The sequence below is a fragment of the Heterodontus francisci genome, chromosome 4 (assembly GCF_036365525.1).
Source record: "Heterodontus francisci isolate sHetFra1 chromosome 4, sHetFra1.hap1, whole genome shotgun sequence".
NCBI classification, from domain to species: domain Eukaryota; kingdom Metazoa; phylum Chordata; class Chondrichthyes; order Heterodontiformes; family Heterodontidae; genus Heterodontus; species Heterodontus francisci.
Window position 1 is genome coordinate 116,333,220 of NC_090374.1, and position 24,563 is coordinate 116,357,782.

General features: G+C 43.5%; 1 protein-coding gene across 1 annotated transcript in view; it reads right to left on the reverse strand.

The window, feature by feature from the left end:
- Positions 1 to 284: 284 nt before the first annotated feature.
- Positions 285 to 24,563, reverse strand: part of rasef (RAS and EF-hand domain containing) — a 110,468-nt gene continuing 86,189 nt past the window's right edge. The window contains exons 16-18 of the mRNA XM_068030017.1: positions 18,067 to 18,186; positions 10,263 to 10,339; positions 285 to 937 (exon numbers count right to left, since the gene is read on the reverse strand). Of these exons, the coding sequence (XP_067886118.1) occupies positions 832 to 937; positions 10,263 to 10,339; positions 18,067 to 18,186 (303 nt within the window). The 3' untranslated portion in view covers positions 285 to 831. The remainder of the gene's footprint in view (positions 938 to 10,262; positions 10,340 to 18,066; positions 18,187 to 24,563) is intronic.

Here is a 24,563-nt window from a genome sequence, read left to right on the forward strand (position 1 = left end):
GGGCAAGAGATAACAAAAGAGAAGGTGTAGATCGGACAAGGCCACACAGCTGACCAAGAGGTCATGGAGCTCCATGACCTCTTGGTCAGCTATGTGGCCTTGTCCAATCTACACCTTCTCTTTTGTTATCTCTTGCCCCACCCCCAGCTCACTTGCTTATAACCTTTGACATTTCTAATATTTGCTAGTTCCGAAGAAGGGTCACTGACCCGAAACGTTAACTCTGCTTCTCTTTCCACAGATGCTGCCAGACCTGCTGAGTGGTTCCAGCATTTCTTGTTTTTATTAATATCCTTCTACTTCAGTCACATAAAAATAATTATTTACATTTCTAAGTGTTGTGTAAAGGCTGAGTTTACATTAATTTTGTTTTTTAAAAAATAAATACATTTATGGAGGTAATAGGAGCCAAAAATAATATCTGAACACAATCTTAAAAAGCAGCATTATTTCTAGAAACATCCTTTGAATTTGAAATGTAAATAAAACCACTATATACAAATATAATTAAGGAGACCAATACACTTATGTTTTAAACAGCCATCTTGTTGGCTAATGCTTTGGCAACATTGAGGCAGAATGATCACATTTGCTCATGGAATAAATGAAGGACAAACGTAGCTAACTGCATTTTAGTTACAGTTCTTATTTCTTCTTGTTCTTCCGCCAGTCTCTTTATTTTGCTCAACCTTTCCTATTTCAGCTTCTTCATTGCTGGAACCTCCAACTTTCAGTATTTTCTAAGGTGCAAAATAATATATCTTGATCACAAAAATTATGCAAAAACGCAATACACCACTGAACAGTTCAATCATTGATTCTTCATAGCTTTTAAGTGGTGCAGCAGTTTTTCATGGGCATCTTCTTGTTCAAGTGTGTGCTGGACAAACTAGTTACAGAGTCCTCATCTGTTTCTTCATCTCTTTTCCTCACTTCCCTGTGGAATGGAATAAGATAGCCAATGTAAACAAAAAGGGAGGTTTATCACCTACAGTTGAGTTATGAGAAACACTAACTTGCAATGAAAAAGCATGAATACAGCTTTCATTTTTGTGTACTATTATTAATCTCAAAAAAGGATTGGGTGGCACCAAATGTTAGAATTTGGTCTATTCCTTTTATGTTTCTATGAACACAAATCCAGCCAAACCAAGGGAAGAAAATTCTCTTTTCTGCTTGTTAGAGCCATAGAAGTTTGCACCACAGAAGGAGGCAATATGGCCATTTCTGTCTGTGCTGGCTACTTGCTGTAATAGTGAAATGAGTTTGTCTTTCTTAGTGGAAATGGGTCCACAGTACAGAACTGTTGACATTGTGGCACAGATTAATTAATTTGCAAAGAGAAGCCATAAGGAAAATCAAGCCATAAGGAAAATCTCATAAAATAAAAGCAAAATACTGCGGATGCTGGAAATCTGAAATAAAAACAAGAAATGCTGGAATCACTCAGCAGGTCTGGCAGCATCTGTGGAAAGAGAAACAGAGTTAACGTTTCTGGTCAGTGACCCTTCTTCAGAACTGACAAATATTAGAAAAGTCACAGATTATAAACAAGAGAGGTGGGGGTGGGGCAAGAGATAACAAAGGAGAAGGTGCAGATTGGACCAGGCCACATAGCTGACCAAAAGGTCACGGAGAAAAGGCAAACAATATGTTAATGGTGTGTTGAAAGACAAAGCATTAGTACAGATTAGGTGTGAATACACTGAATATTGAACAACAGCAAGTGCAAACCTGAAGAAAAACAACCTGAAAAAAACAGTGGGTAAGCAAACTGAACAAACTAAGATGAAATGAAATAAATGCAAAAAAAGATTGTAAAAAATGTAAAAAGGAATGTAAAAAAAGGAAAAAAAAATAACTAAAAATGAAAGTAAAATGGGGGGCTGTCATGCTCTGAAATTATTGAACTCAATGTTCAGTCCGGCAGGCTGTAGTGTGCCTAATCGGTAGATGAGATGCTGTTCCTCGAGCTTGCGTTGATGTTCACTGGAACACTGCAGCAATCCCAGGACAGAGATGTGAGCATGAGAGCAGGGGGGAGTGTTGAAATGGCAAGCAACCGGAAGCTCAGGGTCCTGCTTGCGGACTGAGCGGAGATGTTCCGCAAAGCGGTCACCCAGTCTGCGCTTGGTCTCCCCAATGTAGAGGAGACCACACTGTGAGCAGCGAATACAGTATACAACATTGAAAGAAGTACAAGTAAATCGCTGCTTCACCTGAAAGCAGTGTTTGGGGCCTGGGATAGTGAGGAGAGAGGAGGTAAATGGGCAGGTATTACACCTCCTGCGATTGCAGGGGAAGGTGCCCTGGGATGGAGACGAGGTGGTGGGGGTAATGGAGGAGTGGACCAGGGTGTCGCTGAGGGAATGATCCCTTCGGAATGCTGACAGGGGAAGGGAGGGGAAGATGCGACTGGTAGTGGCATCACGCTGGAGGTGGCGAAAATAGCGGAGGATGATCCTTTGGATATGGAGGCTGGTGGGATGAAAAGTGAGGACAAGGGGAACCCTGTCACGGTTCTGGGAGGGAGGGGAAGGGGTGAGGGTAGAGGTGCGGGGAATGGGTCGGACACGGTTGAGGGCCCTGTCAACCACAGTGGGGGGAAAATCCTCGGTTGAGGAAAAAGGAGGTCATATCAGAAGCACCGTCATGGAAGGTAGCATCATCAGAGCAGATGCGTCGGAGACGGAGAAACTGGGAGAATGGAATGGAGTCCTTACAGGAGGTAGGGTGTGAAGAAGTGTAGTCGAGGTAGCTGTGGGAGTCAGTGGGCTTATAATGGATATTGGTAGACAACCTATCCCCAGAGATGGAGACAGAGAAGTCGAGGAAGGGAAGGGAAGTGTCAGAGATGGACCATGTAAAGGTGAGAGAAGGGTGGAAATTGGAAGCAAAGTTGATAAAGTTTTCTAGTTCGGGGCGGGAGCAGGAAACGGCACCGATACAGTCATCAATGTACCGGAAAAAGAGTTGGGGGAGGGGGCCTGAGTAGGACTGGAACAAAGAATGCTCGACATATCCCACAAAAAGACAGGCATAACTAGGACCCATGCGGGTACCCATAGCGACACCTTTTACTTGAAGGAAGTGCATGGAGTTGAAGGAGAAGTTGTTCAATGTGAGAACAAGTTCAGCCAGGCGGAGGAGGGTGGTGGTGGATGTGGACTGGTTGGGCCTCTGTTCCAGGAAGAAGCGGAGAGCCCTCAAACCATCCTGGTGGGGGACGGAGGTGTAGAGTGATTGGACGTCCATAGTGAAGAGGAGGCGGTTGGGACCAGGAAACTGGAAATTGTCAAAATGACGTAGGGCGTCAGAAGAGTCATGGATGTAGGTGGGAAGAGACTGGACCAGCGGAGAAAAGACAGAGTCTAGATAAGAAGAAATAAGTTCAGTGGGGCAGGAGCAGGCTGACACAATGGGTCTGCCGGGACAGTCCCGTTTGTGGATTTTGGGAAGGAGGTAGAAGCGGGCTGTCCGGGGTTGTGGGACTATGAGGTTGGAAGCCGTAGAGGGAAGATCTCCAGAGGAGATTAGGTCAGTGACAGTCCTTTGGACGGTGGCTTGATGTTCGGTGGTGGGGTCATGGCCCAGAGGGAGGTAGGAAGAAGTGTCCGTGAGTTGGCGTTGAGCTTCTGCAAGGTAGAGGTCGGTACGCCATACAACAACAGCACCACCCTTGTCTGCAGGTTTGATGACCATGTCGGGGTTAGACCTGAGAGAACGGAGTGCCTCAAGTTCAGAGGGGGACAGGTTAGAGTGAGTGAGGGGGGCAGAGAAATTGAGACGACCAATGTCTCGCCGACAGTTTTCAATGAAGAGATCAAGAGCGGGTAAGAGGCCAGGGGGAGGGGTCCAGGTAGAGGGAGCATGCTGGAGGCGGGTGAATGGGTCTGCTGGTCGGGGGGAGGACTCCTGGTCGAAGAAGTGAGCCCGGAGGCGGAGGCGACGGAAGAAGAGCTCAACGTCATGCCGAGCACGAAATTCATTGAGGTGGGGGCGTAAGGGGATAAAACTGAGACCTTTGCTGAGTACAGAACGCTCAGCATCAGAGAGGGGGAGGTCAGAGGGTATAGTGAATACACGGCAAGGGGTCAGATCAGAAGGGGTGGGGTCAGAGGGAAGTGAAGCGGAAGGAGGATCTGGAGGGGCATTAGTCCCCATCAGCTGCTGGAGCTTGCGTTCCTTAACACCTGAAAGGAAGAAAAAAAGTTTTTTGTTAATGCGTCGGATGAGACGTAAGATGAGATGAAACTGCGGAGTAGAACAGCTTTGAGATAAGGTGAGACGGTGCTGCTGGAGAGAGAGGTCCAGTGTGTGCATGTGGCGGCGCATAGCACTGAGTGTGGATCTCAGGATGCGGCGAGAGTAGCAGTCCGAGGAACGTTGTATTTCTCGGAGATACCTGTGATCCTGGGTGGTTTCAAAGCATGATGGGTAAAACTGCAGTTGGAATCCACGTGGAATAAGTCGGAGCCGGAGACAGTCACTGAGGAAGGAGATGTGGCTGTGAAAACGAGTTTTGGTAGATACCTTATCAAACACCAGGAGGAAAATAGAAAGCAATGAAGGTGAACAAGGTAAAAGAGACAAACGAAAATCCCGTCGGAGAGAAGAGCAGAACTTCTTCAAGGTAGGCATTCCTGGAAGAGAAGTGGCAGTGAATTAAACACTAAAATAAAAGCAAAATACTGCGGATGCTGGAAATCTGAAATAAAAACAAGAAACAGGAAAATCTCATGTTGTTTTAATAGAGACAGTTCTGAGTTTTGGTCCATGGACAAGAGAAAATCCCTCAGATAAATAAAGCAAAATACTGCAGATGCTGGAAATCTGAAATAAAAACAAGAAACACTGGAAATACTCAGCAGATCTGGCAGTATCGGTGGTGAGAGAAGCAGAGTTAACGTTTCAGGTCAGTGACCCTCAGATAAAAATAGCCAATTGACAATTTACTCTACCAATGTCATTTAATTATCATTCAGATACATAGTACAATCAAAAAAAGCAGAGTCTTAAATCACAATTTACACAAGAAATGCCAACAGTCAATGTGCTGTGAAGTGAAATTCCGATGAGGATCAGGGAGATCTAATATGGTAGTTGTTAAGCAAACATTCACAAAGTCCTCCAATGATCCTGTCAGTACTTCCTGCTGGAGTACTAAACCATACAAACCAGAAGGTTCCAGTTTCAATCTCTAGTCTGTGCCAAGTTAGTTGATCTCACCCAAAGAAGTACTATAATTAACCTTGCTGCCCTGAGTCAAGAAAAAAGGCAATCAGCAAAGGTTCTTGCCAGTGAATGCTTTCCAGCACCCCGCTCCTGGAAAATCCGTCTGTCAATGTTGAGTGGCAAGATTGAGCTTGATTATGATGCTTTAATAGTTGGGGAACTTGTCAAAACTCTCCGTTTTAGTTCACGTATGAAGAATGAAAGTTTGGTCAAGGTAACACTCGGCTGACAGTGGCTATGGATCTATACTCAGGCAGGAGCCTGTTCCACACACTGGGAATGGTTTGATAGACCAGAATTCTGATGAACTGGAATTACCTTGACTACAAATCAGAATTAAAAGGGTAAATAACTTTTGAAAAGGCACCAAAGCCTAGAGTGTTGCCTTCACATTGTCATTACTTGGTAGTGAATGCAACTGTCAGGTAAAGAGGTTTTCCTGATGGAACAAATAGAGTAATCAGAAGAGGGTCACTAGAATTACTGACTCATCTTCCAATCTAGGGATGTTACATTAACTCCAGGTTACCCACCTCACCGAACAATTAAAAAAAAGCCATATTCAACCATTACAATGGGCATTCTTCAATGGGCAATAGCTAAAAGCAAAGGATTCTTTAATTGAAAAATTTCAATTTTTTTTTATTCCTTCATGCGATGTGGGTGTCGCTGGCCAGGCCAGCATTTATTGCCCATCCCTAATTGTCCTTGAGAAGGTGGTGGTGAGCTGCCTTTTTGAACCACTGCAGTCCATGTGAGGTAGGTACACCCACAGGAATGTTAGGAAGGGAGTTCCAAAATTTTGACCCAGTGACAATCAAGGAACGACGATATAGTTCCAAGTCATGATGGTGTGTGGCTTGGAGGGGAATTTGTAGGTGGTGTTCCCATGTATCTGCTGTCCTTGTCCTTCTAGTTGGTAGAGGTCACGGGTTTGGAAGGTGCTGTTGAAGAAGCCTTGGTGAGGTGCTGCAGTGCATCTTGTAGAAGGTACACATTATGCCACCATGCGTCGGTGGTGGAGGGAGTGAATGTTTGTGGATGGTGTGCCAATCAAGTGGGCTGCTTTGTCCTGGATGGTATCGAGTTTCTCGAGTGTGGTTGGAGTTGCACCCATCCAGGCAAGTGGAGAGTATTCCATCACACTCGTGCCTTGTGCCTTGTAGATGGTGGACAGGCTTTGGGGAGTCAGGAGATGAATTACTCACCGCAGGATTCCTAGCCTCTGACCTGCTCTTGTAGCCACAGTATTTATGTGGCTACTCCAGTTCAGCTTCTGGTCAATGGTAACCCCTAGGATGTTGATAGTGGGGGATTCAGCGATTGTCATGCCATTGAATGTCAAGGGGAGATGGTTAGATTCTCTCTTGTTGGAGATGGTCATTGCCTGGCACTTGTGTGGCGCGAATGTTCCTTGCTACTTATCAGCCCAGGCCTGGATATTGTCCAGGTCCTGCTGCATTTCTACATGGACTACTTCAGTATCTAAGGAGTCGTGAATGGTGCTGAACATTGTGCAATCATCAGCGAACATCTGACCTTATGACTGAAGGAAGGTCATTGATGAAGCAGCTGAAGATGTTTGGGCCTAGTTCAATAGCCTGAGGAACTCCTGCAATGATGTCCTGGAGCTGAGATGATTGACCTCAAACAACTACAACCATCTTTCTTTGTACTAGGTATGACTGCAACCAGCAGAGAGTTTTCCCCCTGATTTCCATTGACTCCAGTTTTATTAGGGCTCTTTGATGCCATACTTGGTCAAATGCTGCCTTGATGTTAAAGGCAGTCACTCTCACCTCACCTCTTGAGTTCAGCTCTTTTGTCCATGTTTAAACCAAGGCTGTAGTGAGGTCTGGAGCTGAGTGGCCCTGGCAGAACCCAAACTGAGCGTCACTGAGCAGGTTATTGCTAAGCAAGTGGCACTTGATAGCACTGTTGACGACACCTTCCATCACTTTACTGATGATTGAGAGTAGACTGATAGGGCGGTAATTGGGTGGGTTGGATTTGTCCTGCTTTTTGTGTGCAGGACATACCTGGGCAATTTTTCACATTGCCGGGTAGATGCTAGTGTTGTAGCTGTACTGGAACAGCTTGGCTCGGGGCATGGCAAGTTCTGGAGCACAGATCTTCAGTACCTTCAGTATCTATTTATTGTTACAGGGGTGCCAGCGAGCATTTGGAAAGGGTTCTCTCTCTCCCTTTCACCCACGAACATTTCCGACCTAAACAACACTGAGGATATACATGAATTTGAAAAGCTGCCAAGAGCTGAAAATGAACAAACTAGAATAATAAATTAAAAGCCAATGATAGGAAAATCTTAATCACAATCCCAGGAAAATCTAACCATGATCCCACTCATTCAAACAGATAACCTAATATTCAGGAAAATAGAACTGTGTAGTGTCTTTCAATATATATGATATACTTGAACAAATTAGCATTGAAAGGGAGGAAGTATTAGCAGGCTTAAAAGTGGATAAATCCCCAGGCCCAGATGAGATGTATCCCAGGCTGCTATGTGAGGCAAGGGAGGAGATTGCAGGGGCTCTGATACAAATTTTTAAATCCTCTCTGGCCACAGGAGAGGGACCAGAGGACTGGAAAAGAGCAAATGTGGTACCATTATTCAAGACGGGTAGCAGGGATAATCCAGGTAATTACAGGCCAATGAGTCTAACATCAGTGGTAGGAAAACTGTTGGAAAAAATTCTGAGGGACAGGATTAATCTCCACTTGGAGAGGCAGGGATTAATCAGGGATAGTCAACATGGCTTTGTCAGGGGGAGATCGTGTCTAGCTAACTTGACTGAATTTTTCGAGGTGGTGACTAGATGTGTAGATGAGGGTAAAGCAGTTGATGTAGTCTACATTGCATTCAGTCAAGCTTTTGATAAGGTCCCACATGGGAGATCGGTCAAGAAGGCAAGAGCCCATGGGATCCAGGGCAATTTGGCAAATTGGATCCAAAATTGGCTTAGTGGCAGGAGGCAGAGGGTGATGGTCGAGGGTTGTTTTTGCAAGTGGAAGCCTGTGACCAGTGGTGTAGTATACATTAATGATTTAGACGTGAATATAGGAGGTATGGTCAGTAAATTCGCAGATGACACGAAAATTGATGGTGTCGTAAATAGTGAGGAGGAAAGGCTTAGATTACAGGACGATATAGATGGGCTGGTAAGATGGGCGGAGCAGTGGCAATTGGAATTTAATCCTGAGAAGTGTGAGGTGATGCATTTTTGGAGGACTAACAAGGCAAGGGAATATACAATGGATAGTAAGACCCCAGGAAGTACAGAGGGTCAGAGCGACCTTGGTGTACTTGTCCATAGATCGCTCTAATCCAGTAAGGCACTGGGCATGCATTCCTACCTATAATTTATCCTATATAAGCAGAATACCGACTGAATTATCCTGTACTTTTCCACATTTATTGTTCATAACATTCAGCATTAACAATATAATTCAGTTCAGTACTTCTCGACGTAACAGAAGATGTGAATGTCATTTGAAAACAAAGGAAATCACTACCCTAAAATTTGAAGATAACAAGGCAGGGAGCCCATTGGAGCACTGTTTTACATTTGTCCTCTGACATTCAGGAGTTTCCAATCGCTGCCATGACTACATTGGAAGGTACTGAGTAGAATCCAAGCACTTTCCTAAAGAGCCCGAAGGAAAAATTGGAGGAAAAATGCTCCAGATCACTCTTATGTACCTCCTACTTCCAAAGCAACACCGGTGAAGGTCTGGGAGCTCGTCATCTGCTTAGCCGCTCTCTCAACACAAAAGTTAATCATTTAAGGAAGATGCCATAAAGTGGAAGTAGCAAAAATATCTTAACAATAAAGTAGGAGCCAGAGTGTTGAAAAATGCATAATTTGATATTGTATCCAGGGTAGCCACCACTTGTATGACATCAGACTGCCAGATCATAACAATCCCTGTTAAATTATTGCCACTAATAAAATGATTTCATCATACCTTCACGTAGACAAAAATAGCAGTGTCCAGATGGTAAATGGCTGTTTTTAGATACTGACATCTCACCCAATAGATAAGAGCTATAAAATGTTACAGCTGGATCGCATGCACCTGAATTACTCAAATACTCTACGTGACTTTAATTTTTAAACACAAGAAAACAGTTTGAGACACAAAGAGTAATTCTCCTACTTTATGCTCCTTGCACAGAGCCTCATCCACTGAGAAAGTATATTAGAAATTCAGGTGTCCACTACATGTGAATTCCAACCATTTTTTAAAGAATTATTTTAAATTAATAATTGGAAAATCATTGATGGTGTGTCTACTTTTCCAATATGCTCTCCAGGTAAGTACGGATCCCCACTTGGACTGTGACATTGCAGAGTTACCTCTACAGTGGTATAAAACCCAGAAATACAGTTGAGTGTTTTTCATCATATGAAAATGAACATATTACTGTTACTTTGGAATCCCTGAATAACTATTCATCAGTGGTGGGGATGGGGAAGATGAATTATTACCAGTTCCTCTCAGACTGCAACCAAGATGATCATTACCTTTTGTTTGTTTCAGCTCACCCACCCAATCCACATCCCATTTGGTGACTTGTAACTTTAGTCCCTGATGTATTGATGTAAATAATGTCTGGCATCCATAATGGTATCTCACTTTAGTTAAGAACAAAAAAAAAATCAATGGTGAGAAATTTGTACTTCACCCATCAAAACTCATCCCCGTAATTCCCTATTAATTCTCTTCCTCAAGTATATTCAGGCCAATGACTATAGGTCTGGACATTTTTGTAATTTATTTCTCACTCTTTTATATTTTTGCATCACTATCAATAGCAATTTGATGTAATTTTCTTCCTTTGCTTGCTCAGTTGAAACAAACAGATTGTTAGTCAGAAGGGTTATTCAGAGTTTGTATGTGCCACTTATCTTAGCGTATTATCAAACTGCCTTAGACTTTTTACTCCATCTCACGTATGTTTCCATGGACCTGCTGATCTAATTAATAAAATCAATAATTACCGAGCAAGGTGAAGCACTGCTTCGATAATGTTTGAACCATCCTTGGCACTTGTTTCACAGAACAGCACATTGTATGTCTGTCAAAAAAACAAAAGATGAATAAGATTCACTCCTACATTTAGTATCCTTAAAATCCGACCCAAACGATGAGTCATTCCTGACTAATATGCTACAAGACTATGATTACATTGCTTCAGTATTCATGTTACATCCAAAACAGAATATGCTAATGTCATAAGTGTTTCATACAATGATGCATCTAATTTTTTTATGTGCTTCTAGTGTTTATAATAAACACTGGACTTTGTAGTATGGTTATGTTTTAAAATCTATGATGTTGTATGCAGTGTAAAATAGACATTTGGAGGAAACATGTGACTTCACACAAATTCTGACCACAGACAAGCCTGAGTTCTTGGTTACCATGAGAACAAGGAACCCAGATTAAAGACCCTTTTGAAAGCAGGGTGCAGGTTTGTAACCTTAGTCCCCAATGTATTGATGTAAATAATGTCTAGCATCACTGTAGTAATGTATTTCTCATTCTTTTCTCTTTTTACATGTTAGTTTTGCTATGCTCAGACTTATGGTGTCTGAGAATTGTCAGAGGCAAACAACTATTGACTTTTGAGCTGGATAGGCTTTCCTAGGTCTAGAGGCTGAAAGGGAGAACAGCAGTCAGCTGCGCAGCCTGGAGACAGAGAGGCCAGTGAGCTGTTTTCTGGGGAGACAGCTGCTCTCAGATCACCGAAAAAGCAAAAGGCTGCCAAGGTTTGAACCCTGTTCGAAGGCCCGAGTTTGTGGAGGAGAAAAGGCCAACAGGGTCACCAGAAATTGCTTTATTAATGGAAATCATAAGAACATACAAACATACAAATTAGAAGCAGGAGTAGGCCACTCGGCCCCTCGAACCTGCTCCGCCATTCAATGAGAACATGGCAGATCTGATTGTAACCTCAACTCCGCATTCCCGTCTACCCCAATAACCTTTCACCCCCTTGCTTATTAAGAATTGATCTACCTCTGCCTTAAAAATATTTAAAGGCTCTGCTTCCACTGCCTTTTGAGGAAGAGAGTTCCAAAGACTCATGACCCTCTGAAAGAAAACATTTCTCCTCATCTCTGCCTTAACTGGGTTACTCCTTATTTTTAAATAGTGACGCCTAGTTCTAGATTCTCCCACAAGAGGAAACATCCTTTCCACATCCACCCTGTCAAGACCCCTCAAGATCTGATCTGTTTCAATCACGTCGTCTCTTACTCTTCTAAACTCCAGCGGTTACAAGCCTAGAATGTCCAACCTTTCCTCATAAGACAACCCGCCCATTCCAGCTATTAGTCAAGTAAACTTTCTCTGAACTGCTTCCAACACATTTACGTCCTTCCATAAACAAGGAGGCCAATACTGTACATAGTACTTCAGATGTGGTCTCACCAATGCCCTGTATAACTGAAGCATAACCTCCCTCCTTTTGTATTCAATTCCCCTCGCAATAAATGATAACATTCTATAAGCTTTCCTAATTACTTCCTTTACCTGCATACTAACCTTTTGCGATTCATGCACTTGGACACCAAGATCCCTCTGCATCTCAGAGCTCTGCAATCTTTCACCATTTAGATAATATGTTTCTTTTTATTCTTCCTGCCAAAGTGGACAATTTCACATTTTCCCACATTATATTCCATTTGCCAGATCTTTGCCCACTTACCTAACCTGTCTATATCGCTTTGCAGCCTCCTTATTTTCTCTTCACAACTTACTTTCCTACCTATCTTTGTGTCATCAGCAAATTTAGCAACCCTTCATCCAAGTCATTTATATAAATTGTAAAACGTGAGGCCCCAGCACTGATCCCTGCGGCATACCACTCGTTACATCTTGCCAAACAGAAAATTACCCATTTATGCCTACTCTCTGTTTCCTGTTAGCTAGCCAATCTTCTATCCATGCTAATATGTTATCCCCTACAGCAAGAGCTTTTATTTTCCACAACAACCTTTGATGTGGCACCTTATAAAATGCCTTCTGGAAATCTAAGTACAGTGCATCCACCGGTTCCCCTTTATCCACAGCACGTTACTTCTTCAAAGAAGGGGAGGCACATTGGCGCAGTGGTTAGCACCGCAACCTCACAGCTCCAGGGACCCGGGTTCGATTCTGGGTACTGCCTGTGCGGAGTTTGCAAGTTCTCCCTGTGTCTGCGTGGGTTTACTCCGGGTGCTCCGGTTTCCTCTCACATGCCAAAGACTTGCAGGTTGATAGGTTAATTGGCCATCATAAATTGCCCCTAGTATAGGTAGGTGGTAGGGAAATATATAGGGACAGGTGGGGATGTGATAGGAATACGGGATTAGTGTAGGATTAGTATAAATGGGTGGTTGATGGTCGGCACAGACTCGGTGGGCCGAAGGGCCTGTTAAAGTGCTGTATCTCTAAAACTAAAAGAACTTCAATAAATTGGTTAGACATGACTTCCTTTTCACAAAACCATGTTGCCTCTGCCTAATTACCTTGAATTTTTCTAAGTGCCCTGCTATAATGTCTTTAATAATAGCTTCTAACATTTTCTCTGAGAAAGATGTTAAGCTAAATGGCCTGTAGTTTTCTGCTTTCTGCCTCCCGTCCTTTTCGTTATTTCTAATCTAATGAAACCTTCCCCGAATCTAGGGAATTTTGGAAAATTAAAACCAACGCAGGAACTATCTCACGAGCCACTTCTTTTAGGACCCTAGGATGAAGTCCATCAAGGCCCGAGGCCTTGTCAGCCTACAGCTCCAACAATTTGCTCAGTACCACTTCCCCGGTGATTGTAATTTTTTTGAGATTCTCCTTCCTTTCCATTTCCTGATTTACAGCTATTTCTGGGATGTTACTTGTATCCTCTATAGTGAAGACCGATGCAAAATACTTGTTAATTCATCTGCCATCTCCTTATTTTCCCTTATTAATTCCCCAGACACACTTTCTATAGGACCATTACTCACTTTGTTAACTTTTCTTTTGTCAATATCTATAGAAACTTACTTTTTTTTATATTTCTAACTAGCTTTCTCTCATACTCTAATTATTCCCTCCTTATCAATCTTTTAGTCATTCTTTGTTTTTCTTTATATTCTGTCCAATCGTCTGACCTGCCACCCATCTTTGCGCAATTATATGCTTTTTCTTTAAGTTTGATATGATCATTAATCTTTTTAGTTAACCACAGATAGAATTTTTCTTTCTCATTGAAATGTATCTGTGTATTCTGAAATATCCCTTTAAATGTCTGTCACTGCATCTCTAGTGATCTATCCTGTAATCTAATTTGCCAGTTCACTTTAGCTAGCTCTGCTTTCATGCACTCATAATTGCCCTTATTTAAGTTTAAGATACTAGACTTGGACCCACTCCTCTCTCCCTCAAACTGAAAGTAACATTCAGTCATATTATGATTGCTACTATCTAGGGCCGCCTTCACTATGGAGTCATCAATTAATCCTATCTCATTGCACAATACCAGGTCTAGTATAGCCTGCTCTCTGGTTGGCTCCAGAACGTGCTGTTCTAAGAAACTATCCCGAAAACATTCTATGAACTCCTCATCTAGGTTACCTTTGCCAATCTGATTTTTCCAGTCTATACATAGATTAAAATCGGCCATGATTATCGCCGTACATTTCTGACAAGCTCCCATTATTTCCTCCTTTATACTCTGTCCTACCATGTGGTTACTGTTATGGCCCTGTACACCACACCCATGAGTGACTCCTTGCCTTTATTATTTCTCATCTCCACCCAAACCGCTTCTACATCCTGGTTTCCTGAACTCAGGTCATCCCTCTCAAATGCTAATACCATCATTAATGAACAGAGCCACCCCTCCACCTTTTCTTAGCTTCCTGTCCTTCCTAAATGTCATATACCCTTCAATAATCAGGTCCCAATCTATGTCATTCAGCAGCCATGTCTCTCTAATGGCTATCAGGTCGTACTTATTTACTTCTATTTGCGCTATCAGTTGATTTGTTTCGAATGCTACATGCATTCAAATACAGAGGCCTTAATTTTGTCCTTTTATTATTTTTGTAACATCTAGCCTTGACTGTTGATTTACTCTTAGATTTGTACTCTCTATCCCTTCCTGTCAGAGTCTGTTTATCATTTCCCATATTAATACCTTTCTTGCCTTGTCTCTACTCTTTGATTTACCATTTCTCCCAAATTTGATCCCTGCCCTCACTATTTAGTTTAAAACCCTCTCTACTTCCCTAGTTATGCAGCTCACTAGATCACCAAGCCCATCATGGTTCAGATATAGACCATCCCAATGATACAGCCCCCACTTTCACCAGTACTGGTGCCAGTGTCCCACGAATGTCCAGTCCAGTTGAATGTGCTCGGAGGAAGTGAGCAAAGAGGACATTGGGTTTGGAGAAGGACACTGAAAGAACCAACCCATTACAGCTGGGAAGGGTTTGGGACTTTATACTGCAAGGATGCCTTTTCAATGAGAACATTGTGTAAAGAATAAATGTGGCGTGGGGTTTTCATGTCTGTTCATAATAAGTTCCTCTGTAATTTGGTATATTAGCTACCTATTAAGTATTGTTTAGTTAATGTTGATTTTTAGTTTTGTTATAGTAGAAGTCTTAAAACATGAAATTTTGTCATGTGATTCTTTAATTGGTCATTGCAAAGTTCAGATCTCTTATTTTAAAGTTAATGGTCTCTACCGAGTTCATAGCACTAGCTAAATTAATTTTGATGTGCTATGTGCAACTTCAACCAATCATTCCCTGCAAATGGAATCCCTTTTATTAGTGTTATGTTAGCGCTTCTATTTTTCTCTGTACAATATGTTTTAAGAAATTATAGTTGGATTGTGGACACTGATTCATCTGGAATCTTCAAGAGGCTGAACTTTGGGTTGTTTTTTAACAAGATCAACAGAAGGTTCCTGGTTTTGGCGTGAAAACAAGTTTACTGGAAAGCACCTATTTACAAACAGCCCAGCAGAGGGCTGTGTTTTGACCCTGAAAGAGCTATTTACAAGGAAATGACAAGTCAAGATTTATGGTCGTACACGACTTGCCCCTGGAAAGGTTTTCGTTCCATTTTTATTCGTTAAAAATACCAGTGGGTGTTTGGCCAAGGACAAAAAGAAGTTTGCTTCCTCTCCTGCCAGGAGAAGACAGCTGATATCTCTCTCTCTCTCTCTGAAAAATCCCTGCATCTTTAAAGAATTCCTGCATCAAGTTGTACTGTTGCCTTCTGTATTTGAAGAAATCCTGCATCTTTGAAGGAACTTTGCATCGAATGTATGAGAACTGAAAGCTTTGTTGCTGCACACCTGATGTAAGACCTATGTGAAGCCTTCTGTAGCTGCATCTCTTGAAAGCCTACCCAGACCGTTCATCAACATCACCTGGAAAGAACCGTTCTGGGAAGATTCTTAGTGCAGTCACCAATTTGCCTGTGGGACACCTCGCCAAAACAAATGACTTCCATACCTTCTCTTCAGTCTAACTATTTTTAAAATTCCTTCTATTTCTTTTTAACAGCTGTAAACAAAAATCCCTTTTTTTTCCCTGGTTAACCGGCTGTGTACGTGAGAAAGCGTGTGAGGGCCAGGATAACAATCATGGGCTTTAATATTTCAACTCACCTGTATGTTTACTTTATTATTGGTTAAGGCTTGGGGTATAATAAATGGATAATTTTGTTTTTTATTAAAGAAACCTGGTTTATGTGCTTTATTCTGGAGACAAATGGAGTATCTGATTGACGGTTTTGGTAAGTGGGAAAATTTAAATATATGTTGTGACCAGTGGAGAAGTGGGACTGAATTAACAGTGCACTCCTCCCACCTCGGTCGTAACATTAGAGAATTGTTTAATGGCATTTCAGGCTCAGTGATATAAGAAAACTGAGAATACTGAATGGAGGTTTACTTCAGAGCTAAAGTAAATCCTTCTTACATAACAGCACATATATGGACACTTAGGCATAATTTTAAATTGATAGTCCGCAGCCAAATGGTGGGACCATTAGCGGGTCGAGAACCCAACTGAATCTCTAACTGAACTATTACATTAGTAACCCACTTTTGGGTACCCCGACCAATCAGGGACGGCAAGCGGGATGGTGTGCTGGATCTGTCAAAGGAAGGATATCTAATTCAAGCACCACGGCAAGGGTTACAATGGTTCACCTGCACATGGATTTCTGAGGCTCCAGCAACCACAGGAATGGAGAGGAGACCTGGGAAAGCTGCCTCATGAGTCTCTCACTCTAACATGGAGGTCTTGCTGTGAGATCTGACAGACTGCAGTGAGGTTGTACTCTCCCAAGGACATGAGGAAGAGTACAACCTTTCCAATCAAGCAGGTCTAGATGGAAGTGCCCAAGGAAGTCAACAGCATACATGTGGTCCCTCCAACTTGGAGGCAGTGCACCGAGAGGATGTAGGAACTCAGGAGGGTGGGAAAGGTGAGTGGCATAGCAATTTCAGATGCCATGTGCAACACACTGACTTTCACAGCAGTCTCCTGCACAGCGCTCCTCAGATCAACACACCTTGCAGATCCAGTCATTCCTCTCTCTCCAGGCACCTCACATCCCCATCTGAATAACCAACACTCACCCTCATCCTATTGCCTTCTCACACAAATGCCTTAGTCACCCTCTACAAATGTTGTCCATCCCAAGTAGTCACATAAGCTATTATTAACAGTCATAACTCTCTGCTTTCTCTCGTTGTAGGTGGAGAGTACACAACCTTGGAGAGAGGCAGAGCCCTTGGGGGTGGTCCTCCAGGTACAGGCACCGTGACAGTCATTGGCAACACATGCTCACCTCGCCCACTGGGAAAGAGCCTGCAGATGGTAGCAATGACCTGCTGTGAAAATCTTAGCCTTCTTAAACACTAGTGCCCACACCTGTTGAGAGCAGATCCACTGCCTCTAGATCTTGCATTGGGGTCTTGCCTCCTTGAAGCGGATCTCTGTGTCCATCCCTTCTGCCCTTTGGAGTGTCATGTGGCTGAGGAGAAGGCAGCTGCTGCTGGTGGTACTCTTGCTGTTAGTGCTTTTGGTCTTCTTGCTCTTCATCAGAGGTGCAAGATAGTGCTGCACAAGCTGCTTCCATGCCATGGTGAAGACTGGCAGCAGGAATGTGAAGCTGAAGGTTAGTGAAGTGCAAGACAGGTGAAGTGATTTCCAAGAAGTTGGCAATCACCTGTCAAGTATTAAAAGCACTCTCTGAGGAAAGCTGTGAGCAGCAGCCTCTCATCTGGCCATGGCTGGAGCTCTTCAGTTTCACTGAATGAAGCCATACCAGCTTGTTAGTTTTCACTGAAGAGGACTCCCCACTATACACTCGCCTCGGTGACCCTGGCGAGTTGCTGACAGCTCAAGAAATAAGTCTGCTGACTGTTAAAGTCAGAATCCTTGGTTAAAACAGAAATTAATGAGCTACTTGAATATTTAAATGCCTTACCCAACAGTTGTTCTGTGGTTCCTCACTCACCTTCACAGCCTCCTGGGTGAAACCTGGATGAGGGCTGGATGATGTCAGAATCCTAACCAGATGTCACTTTTAGGGGATTTTATTCCCTCTCGCACCCAAAGCCGCCTCCTTTAATTTCCTAGTTAATTGTTGGAAAATTTTCTTTTCTCTGCATTTGTATAATTGATTGGGCTGAACTGAACTTTAAAGAGTGTAATAACAAATACAAAAATTCACAACTTTTTGCTTTACACCCACCTCTCCAGATTTAAAACAAACATGTTTTTAATGACTCAGTTCTTTGATTCTCACCATGGCCAGTTTCTCCCCGTAGCTGGTGGGAACAGACTTCTGTCCTTCTTGCATTGCTCTGTTTCTCAGGTCCGCCTTGTTCCCCACCAACATAATCGGAATATTTTCATTGGTTGAATCCTTTAAATTAAGCAAAAATGAATGATGCCTTCTTATAATCTCAGATAAATCATAACTATATGTTTTACTTGAGCCTGTTCTTTTAAAGATGTACTGTCTATTTTGAAAAAATGTTTGGCAATTTTGTTCTAAACTTCGGGATTGAATGGAATTGGAAACCAAGCAGCATTTCACTGCGCCAATGTCACATGCATGTGATATGACGATGTGACTAGCATAATTATCATTTGTGTCATCATTTTGCTGCATTATAAAAACAAACAGAAAACGGTGAAATTGAGAAAGCACACCGCTTTCTTTTTCCCTCTGCTATTTATTTTACTATTCCTTCCCAGATATGCCAACTCTGAAGAAATTCCATTCCTCTTTAGAACCTCTAATTGACCCAAATCATTTACCATAGTGTCACGCTCATAAGTGCAGCAATGAAAATACAGAACCAAACTGAAGAGTTATAAAAATTGGTACAGTTTTTAAAAGACTGATGCATGTACTGATAACAAAATGGAGGATACGACACATGACCCTTAGCGTCTCTTGCACTCAAATCCACATCGATGTCTATTTAGGCGAAAACCAATTCAGCCTGGAAATGCGACAGATAATCACACCTGGATGGGAGCTATACTCAAAAACAAAGAGACAAAATCTTTCTCAGACTTCTCGTCTCCTAATAATCTCCATTACAATGGAGTGTGAATCACTCTCAACTCCTCAGAATGGTGCCATCATCAAGGCCATTATACAGCCTAGCTAGGACTGAAACCTGAGTCACATGGGTGAAACCAACCCTTATAAATTTCACCTTAAAAGGTAATCATTTTGAGGAACAAATGGGAGTCTTTTCAGGACAGGACTAGAGACAACATCAGTCTGGTGTGTCCTCAGCCACACAGTACAACAACAAAAAAGCCATTTTGAATTCCAGCAAGGCTGAGAAAGAGAGAGAGAGAGATCAGTTCCAGCCAACACAGTAGAACCCTGCTGAGACAAGTTGGAAGCTAACCATAGCAGACAAGAGAGCCGTTGTTAAAAATGCCTCTTCTACTGGTGAGAATTGACCTAAGACATCAGCACTGTCTTCATTCCAAAGTGAACCACCAGGAGATTGCAACAGCCCAACGATTACCAACCAGCAAACAGGTCTATAGCTTTAAAATTCCACCTTCCGAAGGGATACCACAGGTTATTCCTGAAGCAACAGACTTTTACAACCTGAACTCTGAATGCCACTTAACCTGTACTTTTTTATCTTCTCTTGAGAGTTCGTGTGAGAGTGAATGTGTGTGCGAGTGGTGTTGTGAACATTTTTCGGGGAATGAGTATTGTTTAATAAATATTTAATCTGCTGTTTTACACCTACAAGAAAACCTGACACTGTCTGTTTATTTGGCAAATAAAACACAAAGGGTTAAAACACTAGCGGCACAGTGGCGCAGTGGTTAGCACTGCAGCCTCACAGCTGCAGGGACCCGGGTTCGATTCTGGGTACTGCCTGTGTGGAGTTTGCAAGTTCTCCCTGTGTCTGCGTGGGTTTTCTCCGGGTGCTCCGGTTTCCTCCCACAAGCCAAAAGACTTGCAGGTTGGTAGGTAAATTGGCCATTATAAATTGCCCCTAGTATAGGTAGGTGGTAGGGAAATATATAGGGACAGGTGGGGATGTTTGGTAGGAATATGGGATTAGTGTAGGATTAGTATAAATGGGTGGTTGATGGTCGGCACAGACTCGGTGGGCCGAAGGGCCTGTTTCAGTGCTGTATCTCTAATCTAATCTAGTAACAAAAACACTTGCTGTGGTCAGTTGGGAGCTGAACAGAGGAAACCAGCCATGCCATCACCCAGCTGTCCATCACAACAGCTTCCTGTTTCTGATGCTGATTAAGTGCAGTGCATTTTTACTAATTTCTATGGCTGCCCCCACTCCCAGCTCCAGCTGCCGAGACTAGGGAGGGCGGCAGACAGGGCCTCAACTGAGAGCAAAGAACTGGGGGTGTGGAAAACTCAGGAGAGGGCTGGGGTGAAGACTGGGCTCCTGTCGGAGTGTGAGGAAGTCTAAAGTTAGGACGGAGATTGGGGGGAGGGTTTGGCCAGGTGCATTTAGAAGGGAATGAGGTGACTATACTTAGTAGCTTTGGTGGACATCCGATCTTTTCTAGTAGTCTGAAGAGACCACATCTGCTGATGAGGTCAAAGGCTTTGGTGAGATCAATGAAAGCAACGTAGAGGGGCATCTGTTGTTCGCGGCATTTCTCCTGTAGCTGACGAAGGGAGAACAGCATGTCAATGGTCGATCTCTCTGCTCGAAAGCCACTCTGTGCCTCAGGGTAGACACGCTCGGCCAGCTTCTGGAGCCTGTTTAAAGCGACTCACCACCTCATTCCATGACAATATGAAAGGCACAATTCAGCCTCATCAGACCCCTTTCCTATCCTGAGTGGCGTGAAACAGGGCTGTGTTCTCGCACCTACACTGTTTGGGATTTTCTTCTCCCTGCGCTCTCACACGCGTTCAAGTCTTCAGAAGAAGGAATTTTCCTCCACACAAGATCAGGGGGCAGGTTGTTCAACCTTGCCCACCTAAGAGCGAAGACCAAAGTACGGAAAGTCCTCATCAGGGAACTCCTCTTTGCTGACGATGCTGCATTAACATCTCACACTGAAGAGTGCCTGCAGAGTCTCATCGACAGGTTTGCGGCTGCCTGCAATGAATTTGGCCTAACCATCAGCCTCAAGAAAACGAACATCATGGGACAGGACGTCAGAAATGCTCCATCCATCAATATCGGCGACCACGCTCTGGAAGTGGTTCAAGAGTTCACCTACCAAGGCTCAACTATCACCAGTAACCTGTCTCTAGATGCAGAAATCAACAAGCGCATGGGAAAGGCTTCCACTGCTATGTCCAGACTGGCCAAGAGAGTGTGGGAAAATGGCGCACTGACACGGAACACAAAAGTCCGAGTGTATCAAGCCTGTGTCCTCAGTACCTTGCTCTACGGCAGCGAGGCCTGGACAACGTATGTCAGCCAAGAGCGACCTCTCAATTCATTCCATCTTCGCTGCCTCCAGAGAATCCTTGGCATCATCTGGCAGGGCCGCATCCCCAACACAGTAGTCCTCGAAGCGGCCAACATCTGCAGCTTATACACACTACTGAGGAAACCTTTCGAAGAACTCCTCAACCGAGACTCTGTCTTTGACCAGAATATCCTCAACTCCATTCCTCAACACCCTGTCTGGCTCAGTCTCCGTGCTTCCTCAGTCTGCAGCGAAGTAGAAAAAGCCATTCAACAGCTGTAGAACAACAAGGCCTCTGGAGCAGACGGAATCCCTGCCAAAATCCTGAAACATGGCGGCAGATACACTCCTGGCACAACTGCGCCACCTCATATCCCTCATCTGGGATGAGGAGAGCTTGCTGGAGGACTTCAGGGACGCTGTGACTGTATTGTGACTGTATTCAAGAAGGGAGGCAAGGCTGAGTGCAGCAACTACAGCAGAATCTCCCTGCTTTGCCACAGGGAAGATCACTGCAAGGATCCTCCTCAATCGCCTTCTCCCAGTGGCTGAAGAACATAAGAAGTCGGAGCAGGAGTAGAACATATGGCCCATCGAGCCTGCTCTGCCGTTCAATATGATCATGGCTGATCTTGGGCTTCAATTCCACTTTCCTGCCCGCTCCCCATATCCGTTGATTCCCTGCTAGACCAAAAATCTATTCCAGCCTTAAATGTATTCGATGATGGAGCATCTACACCTTCTGGGGTAGAGAATTCCACAGATTCACAACCCTTTGAGTGTAGCAATTTCCCCTTATCTCAGTCCTGAACGATTTGGCTCTTATCCTGAGACTATCCCTGTGTTCTAGATTCCCTGACCAGTGGGAAAAATCACTCAGCTTCTACCCTATCATGCCCTTTCAGAATTTTGTATGTCTCAACTAGATCGTTTCTCATTCTTCTAAACTCCAGAGAATATAGGCCCAATTTACTCAGCCTCTCATCATAGGACAACCCCCTCATCCCAGGGACCAATTTAGTAAATCTTTGCTGCACTGCCTCCAGTGCAAGTATATCCTTTCTTAAATGTGGAGACCAAAACTGCACACAGTATTCCAGGTGCAATCTCACCAAAGCCCTTACAATTTTAGTAAGACTTCTTTATTCCTGTACTCCAATCCCCTTGCAATAAAGGCCAACATGCCATTTGCCTTCCTAATAGCTTGCTGCACCTGCATGTTAACTTTGGGCGTTCCTTGTACAGGCACCCCCAAGTCCCTGTGAACATCAACACTTACCAGTTTCACACCTTTTTAAAAAATTCTGCTTTTCTATTTTTATGACCAAAGTGAACAACTTCACACTTCCCTACATTATACTCTATTAGCCAGCTTGTTGCCCACTCACTTAAACTGTCTATATCTCTTTGCAGCCTCTCGACCTCCTCCCCGCAGCTTACCTTTCCACCAAGCTTTGTATCATCAGCAAACATAAAGCTCCTTCCAGAGTTGTAGTGTGGTTTTCACCCATCGAGAGGCACCAGAGACATGATCTTCACTGCGCGGCAGGTCCAAGAAAAATGGAGGGAACAACGCCAACTGCTGTACATGGCCTTTATCAACCTCACAAAAGCATTTGTCTCTGTCAACCACAAAGACTTCTGGAGCACCCTCCTCAAACTTGGCTGCCCTCAGCAGTTTGTCACCATCTTCCGTCCACTCCATGATGACATGCAAGCTGTGATCCTCACCAATGGAACCACCACAGACCCCATCTCAGTCAAGACTGGAGTCAAGCAAGGCTGTGTCATCGCACCCTCTTCTCCATTTTCCTCACTGCAATGCTACACCTCACCTCCAGTAAACTACCCACAGGCATAGAGATAATCTGCAGAACAGATAGGAAACTGTTCAAACTACGCTGCCTTCAAAACCAAAATCAATCCAACCTCAGTCGTCACACTTCAGTATGCAGATGATGCTTGCATATGCGCTCACTCTGAAACTGAGTTCCAGATCATTGTCGACTCCTCCGAAGCATACGAGAAAATGAGTTTTGCACTAAACACTTGGAAATGAAGATCCTCTTCCAATCAGCTCCCACAGCACAACACCCCCCCCTGTCAATCAAGATCAATGGCGAGGTCCTGGAAAATGCGGACCATTTTCCATTTCTTGGGAGCATCTTCTTGGCGAAGGTAGACATAGACGACGAGGTTCATCATCGTCTCCAAGGTGCCAGCTCAGCCTTTGGCCGACTTGAGGAAGAGTATCTGAGGATCAGGATCTCAAACCCAAGACTAAGATCATGGTTTACCAGGCAGCAGTGATTCCTGCGCTCCTGTATGCTTTGGAGACTTGGACAACGTACAGCAGGCACCTCAAAGCACTGGAGAAGTACCCCCAGAGGTGCCTCGCAAGATCCTCCAAATTCAGTGGCAAGAAAGGTGGTCCAACAGCAGCTTCCTCTCCTAAGCCAACTACCCAGTATTGGAGCGCTTACCACCCAAAACCATTTCTGCTGGGTGGGACATGTCATTCGCATGTCTGACACCAGGCTCCCAAAGCAGTTCTGTTTAAATAATATTCTGCTTTTCTATTCCTCCTGCCAAAGTGGACAAGTTCACATTTTCCCACATTATACTCCATCGGCCACATTTTTGCCCACTCACTTAACCTATCTATATCCCTTTCTCTGTGTCATCTTCACAACTTACTCTCCAATGTATCTTTGTGTCATCAACAAATTTAGCAAGCATACATATGGTCCCTTCATCCAAGTCATTGATATAGATTGTAAATAGCTGAGGGCACAGCACTGATCCCTGTGGCACGCCACTAGTTACAGCTTGCCAACCTGAAAATGACCCATTTCTCTCTACTCTTTGTTTCCCGTTAGCTAACCAATCCTCTATCCATGTTAATATGTTATCCCCTACACCATGAGCTCTTATTTTGTGTAGTCACCTTTGATGTGGCATTTATCAAATGCTTTTTGGAAATTCAAGTATACCATATCTACAAATTCCCCTTCATCCACGTTGCTTGTTACTTTCTCAAAGAATTCTAATAAATTAGTCAAACACAGTTTCTCTTTCACGAAACCACCAAGAATGACACGAGTATATCTTCCCCCACCTTCTGTAAACTATTATAACCGCCTTAATAATAGATTCTAGCATTTTCCCAATGAAAGATGTTAGGCTAACTGGCCTGTGGTTTCCTTCTTTCTGTCTCCCTCCTTTCTTGAATAAAGGAGTTACATTTGCTATTTTCCAATCTGATGGAACCTTTCCAAAATCTAGGGAATTTTGGAAAATTACAACCAATGCATCTACTATCTCAGCAGTCACTTCTTTTAAGACCTAGGATGCAGGTCA